The sequence below is a fragment of the Gavialis gangeticus genome, unplaced genomic scaffold (assembly GCF_001723915.1).
Source record: "Gavialis gangeticus isolate Ggan-Ray unplaced genomic scaffold, GavGan_comp1, whole genome shotgun sequence".
In the NCBI taxonomy this organism is placed as follows: domain Eukaryota; kingdom Metazoa; phylum Chordata; order Crocodylia; family Gavialidae; genus Gavialis; species Gavialis gangeticus.
Genome location: NW_017729033.1, coordinates 38,087,510 through 38,093,325, shown reverse-complemented (window position 1 = coordinate 38,093,325; position 5,816 = coordinate 38,087,510). Strand labels below are relative to the sequence as shown.

The 5,816-nt window shown below is 35.7% G+C and overlaps 1 protein-coding gene across 12 annotated transcripts in view; it reads left to right on the top strand.

The window, feature by feature from the left end:
• The window catches only part of LDB2 (LIM domain binding 2), a 441,581-nt gene extending 439,775 nt beyond the window's left edge, over positions 1-1,806 (top strand). For 6 of the 12 annotated variants that reach the window (XM_019526120.1, XM_019526114.1, XM_019526112.1 and 3 more), the window contains one exon: positions 529-1,806. In XM_019526120.1, coding sequence (XP_019381665.1) covers positions 529-759 — 231 coding nt within the window. In that variant the 3' untranslated portion in view covers positions 760-1,806. Of the gene's footprint in view, positions 1-493 lie in introns of all 12 variants that reach the window. The other 6 variants (XM_019526118.1, XM_019526119.1, XM_019526117.1 and 3 more) reach the window with 3 other exon arrangements.
• The last annotated feature ends 4,010 nt before the right edge of the window (positions 1,807-5,816 follow it).

The window sequence follows — 5,816 nt, the reverse complement described above, 5'->3', positions numbered from 1 at the left end:
GGGGGGCTGGAAATGAAAAAATATTAGGGAGGCTAAAAATACCAGGTAGAAGGTTAAGCCAATTAGTTTCAAAGCCTGATTTTTACATATATCAGGTTTTGAAACTACTTGGTTTAACCTTCTACCTGGTATTTTTAACCTACCTAATATTTTTCATTTCCAGGCCATATATTTTTTTTTTGCCAAAGCTGCTTGGGGTACACACAAGTTGACATATATAAGGCATGGTTTTCACTCTGCTTATATTGCTTATTTTTCGGTTTCTAAGACCAGTGCCATGAACATGCAACTAGAAAAGAAAGCTACAGTTTTTCATATATATTTAAAGTCAAGTGTAAATCCATATCATTAGGGTTGTTGGCTGTAGCCATGTTGCTCTATATCATGGCTCCTACCACATAAAAACATTTAATTCCATTGTATGAATGTCACAAAATTAACAGATTCTAATCTTCTAATATGGCTATTTTAAGTTGATTTTCTCTCTCTCAAGGTTTCCATATAACAAATGTTGGGTGCTGTTCACAGGATGTGATGGTGGTAGGAGAACCAACTCTGATGGGAGGCGAATTTGGGGATGAAGATGAAAGGCTTATCACTAGACTAGAGAATACACAGTATGATGCAGCAAATGGCATGGATGATGAAGAAGATTTCAACAGTTCACCTGCACTGGGAAATAACAGCCCTTGGAACAGCAAACCTCCTGCTAACCAGGAAACCAAATCTGAAAACCCAACACCACAAGCTTCCCAATAGATTATTCTGCAGCAGCATCCACTGTAACGTACATCAGTGGATTATAATTACTATTTCAGAGTGTTCTCTAAATAATGAAACACATAAACAAACAAAATCTTTCCCTGGGTACAGTATCTATTTCTAAAACTCCAGCCAGCTATCTGATATTTTTTAATTAGAGAAAAATCATGTGTGAGCTTCCCTGTCTATTTCTTGGAAGCTTTCACATATGACACGATACTGGCACTGACCTCAATTAAAATAATTGAAAATTAAATAGCACCTCATGGCAAATTTCTAACAATACATTTTGTTGGAAGGGTTTTTTTTCTCATCAAATGAAGGCCATATTTTAACAAGTCATCAGTGCTCAGGATCTCATTAAGGTAACTATGAAAAACTTTTTAAAATTGTAAAATATTTTCTGCTATTCAACTTGCACCTAAAATTTCTTGTTTCAGAAAAATATCAGCTTTTTTTAAGTAAATTAAAATATCCTTTAGTTCTTTCTTTAAATCTTCTTTCATTAGTTAACCATTTAAAGGATCCAGCATTTTTTATTTATATTACAGCTGAGGCCAATAAATAATCCTTCTGTCATTTAATAAAAAGGCTGAAACAAGAAATGTCACTTTCATCAAAGACATGAAAAAATATTTTTTGTGGAGAAAGGCACCCAGTCCTATGAGAGTTTATGCTTTGTAAAATTGCTGCTGATCCAGATATTTTAAAGCCATGTAATCCATTAATTTTGTGGGCAGCTTAATAAATCTAAAACTTTTGTGTTTTTATTATTGTATCTCAGTTGGCTTTGTTGCTATTTCTTTTCATAGTATATTTCTTGTACAATATTTTTTGTAAAGCCCTCAAAGCAGTTAATTTTTTGATTCCAGTGTATTTATGTGAAACTTTATAAAAGAAACTAATTTTTTTCATTTACATATTAATATGTTCAACTCATCATGTAAAGACACAGTGAGTCAGTGTGTTATATAATACAACTGTATTTTATGTATGCTTTGCCAATAAGTGTGCCAATAAACTGTGTTAACAAATGTGCTTTTATATAGTGTCTTTCCAAGTTCCTTACAGACATGAGAAGCCCATCAACATACAGCTGATCATGTAACAGAAAGGGGAGATGGAGCTCGTCTGAGGGTCTTTGACAGTTTTATTTCTTGAAATTAGTGTTTCATCTAATTATCAGCTGTTTCTAGCAAAAAGAGAAGGCTGGATTTGCAAGGTATACAATACATTATTCACATTTTAATTTGTTTGCATTTTCTCCCTTGACATTAATTATTTATTCAAGTGAAAGACTGATTGCCATGGCTTGAGCCAAGCACAAAAGAATGCAGTGCAGTAGAAATACCACTCAGTCACTCTGCCAAAGCACACTGTTCTTGACATAGACACCCCTATCCTTCTGATCTTGCCACCCACCTCAGCAGGAACTGTCCATTTTTCTAACTCTGGTGATGGGTCCATAAACTGTTGCTGAAAGGATTGAAAATTATTGTTTCTCCATTTCCTATCAAATACAAATCGATTTGCAAAGCCAACCTAGAACCTAAAATATTTGGTGTGACAGTCATAACTTGGTGTGTACATAGTGCCCAAATAGTGCATTCTATAATACTGTCATAAGGGAAAAAAACAGGCAGACAGGGAAGAGCATATAAGAAATGCTTTGAACACCTTCAAAAAGTAAAATCCTGCACAGAGAAGGCTTGTGAGCTTCTCAAGGGCAATGTATTTTAATCATTCAATGTTTTTAATGCAGAACAGGTTTTCACATATGTCCTGAGGATGACAGTTCTCACTGTCTCTTACTGTGATATGCACAGAACTAAGGCTCCACCAGCTTATTGAGAGATCCAAGAATTTAAGCAGTTTGGGTGCATACACACAGACTAAGATGACTTAAAATAAGGTGACTTATCTAAGTCAAACTAAGTTAAACCACATTGGAGCGTACACATGTACAGGTCCTTGACATGATGGCAGCCATCTTGTGAGCTAAGTCGATTTATCTAATGCGACTCAAGACAATATACCTCAGGGTATATTAGTTTGCCCCACATTTAAGTCATCTCTGCTCCACATACAAATGTACACTCTGACTCTTTAACATTTTAAAAAGTTAAGTCAGCTTAACAGTCAGAAAGTTAGTACATGTATGCGCGCGCACCCTTTGTGACTATAAAATAATATAATCCTGGTTGCCATTTTGAGCTAACTGACTGAACAGTGCAAACTGATAACAGAAATGTATTATTAGTATATTTAGTTCTATATATTTTAATCCAACCTCTAGATTTTCTGAAGATGGATTCATAATTTTGGACCTTTGGGGCTGGAGGGACTAGATTTACAGAAGGCACCTTTTGGCATTAGATTATTAGTTTATTTGGAAAGCAGAATTGGAAGCTTCATCCTAGAATTTGGGAGTTCCTTTTTTTTCGACTTCCTGTTAACCTTCCTGTAATAAAATAACCTCAGACCAAGAGTTTGTGTCTGGCATTTTGTTTCCATTTCCAGGGTCCCATCATGTGCATGCAGCTGATAATAAAAGGTGAGAAATAAGGTACCGTTCCTTCTGTGACAACTGAGTCTGAGGTCCAGCAGCAAACAATGACTGTAATCTTGAATATTTCGTTCTATTGTTTGTAACCAACATTTTTGTGCTTTGCAACTCTACATTATATGGGGATAACAAACTTCTTTTTCTGTTAGTTGTTACAAATTACCCAAAGCTGTACTTGTTCCTAGGTTGAAGCCCTGCAAAAAACCAGGCTGTGTAGTTAGGTTGTGGACAAGCAGCTAGAAAAAAAAAATCTTACTAGATTTGTTTCAGGCCTATAGGTGTAAAATCATTCTGGAAAGCTGTAGATTTCTAAAAATATGCTGAATGAATATGAAAGGTGCCTAGAAGATTAAATTCATGCTCCTAATTTGATTAGGCTCATTTGTGGCTTTTTCTGTGCATGCTCACACATCACAAACAGATTTAAATCACTCTTTAAGGCCCCAAGTTGGGAAAGTCTCCCTAGCCAGCAAAACACATAAGCACATGCTTAGCTGCCTTGTTGAATAGGGATGAACTTAGGTACTTCACTGATTGGAACCTGATCCAAAGTCTGCTGTAGTTAATTAAAACCCCCATTTTTGGGCTTCAGATTAGGGCTTAAGTACAAAAAATGCAAGAAGTTACTTATCTTACAGTAACTGCAGTTCTTCAGGAACTGTTGTCCACACAGATGCTACTCTAGGTGCCTGGTGTGTGCAAAGTTAGAGTCTCTTCAAATACTAACAGAGTCTATTTGGATTGTGTCCCCTCGGTATGGTCATTTAGTTTAGTTTAGTTTTAGAAGTTGAGAGATTACTTTCAGATATACAGAACATGAACTGTGTGTGTCTAAAATAATAGCAAAGTTGTTCCTTTTTAATATTTGCAGAATGTGGAGACAGTGAGACTATCAATCAGTGAATTTATCAACAATGATTTTTCTCTGTAAATAATTAAATTCAAACTGTATTCCATTAAGGAATTACTGGCTCGTACATCACTGCAATAACATTACAATTACACACTTTAATTCTAATGTTCTAAAACACTAATCATTCACATTACATTTCCATAAACACACTTAAAAAGCATTCCTTATTATTAATCTTTTAAGACTGGCACTACCATTTTAATTTTTAAAGGATCTGTAATGCGATATTGCTCTTGTCATTTCAATAAATAAACATAGAAACATTTTGAAAAATGAATAACTGGCTGTTCAGCGTGCCCTCCTTGAATTAATTAAGGTTCTTTCCCCATCCCTCTTCAAAACTTGACCTCCAAGATATCCATCCAAACTTGGCAGTTAATTTGAATGGCAGGAGAAGACAGCCAGTTTTACTGAATCATTTATTTATCCATAACAGAAAAATGTCCAAGTGTTTTGGGCTAATAAAGCTGTGCAATAGCTGCTTAAGTGACCATGTGATGATTTTATTGCTATTCCCTATTTCTCTTTCAGACTTTGCTGCATGAACTTTTTACATCATTTCAAATGATATAGTAGACTCTTTGAGACAGATACTGTGCCCCCCTCTATGTGTTTGTATTGTGCCCATCATCATGGGATTCGATGGCTGATGTAGGCACATGGGTGCTATTTATTTGCTATTTACATAGCAAATAATCATTTATCTTTCCAGTTTCATCCTATTTGATGCACAAGTTGCCACTAAGTAGCATTTCTTTCCAAATGTGTATGTTCCAAATGTGCATTGTCAAGGTCTGCCACAGCGTAAGTTGACTGTTTTATGAGTTATAACATCCTGTGACCTGATTCTGTCAGCTCTCACAAGCTAATCAACTTTGGACCTGATGAGCTTGTGGAAAATCTAGAGCCTTCCAAAGTACACTGAGGTATGCAGGATGCAGTATGGGTCAGTCCATAGTACTCTTTTCAACTGAACCAGTACTGAAGTGATGCTCTACCCTGCTGTTGAGGGGAGTGTATGCTTCCAGAAGTACTATTTTTGAATAGCCATTCTAGTTATAGCTTCTTGCCTCTATGGCAGCGGTTCCCAATCTGTGGTATGGGTACCACCAGTGGTACGCAGACAACTTGTCAGTGGTATGCATAAACAGATTTATTATAATTACTTTAAATGACAAAAATTTGCTGGTGGTACTTAAGGTTGAACTGAAAATTTTGCTGGTGGTACTTACGGCTGTATTGTTTTAAATTGGTAGTGCACAATCTGTCAGAGTTTGAACTCCTGCTCTATGGTATTCTTGGATACAACAACCTATAGATAAGAAAATGTTCATGTAAATTGAGATTTGGATCTGCAGACATATTTTCCAAAAAATATTGGGGGAGAGGCATTAACTATATGGCCCTGTGCTTTTCCAATAATTGTATAAAAAAGTAGGTGAGGGAAATAATGATCACTAGAGAGATAATGTAAAAGCACCTTGGGAGTTGAAGTAGCTGTCTGAACTGTCTGAAAAATTGGAGTTTAAAATTAACAATTCATTTTACTGTAATCTAATCTCACCCCCTACAAGA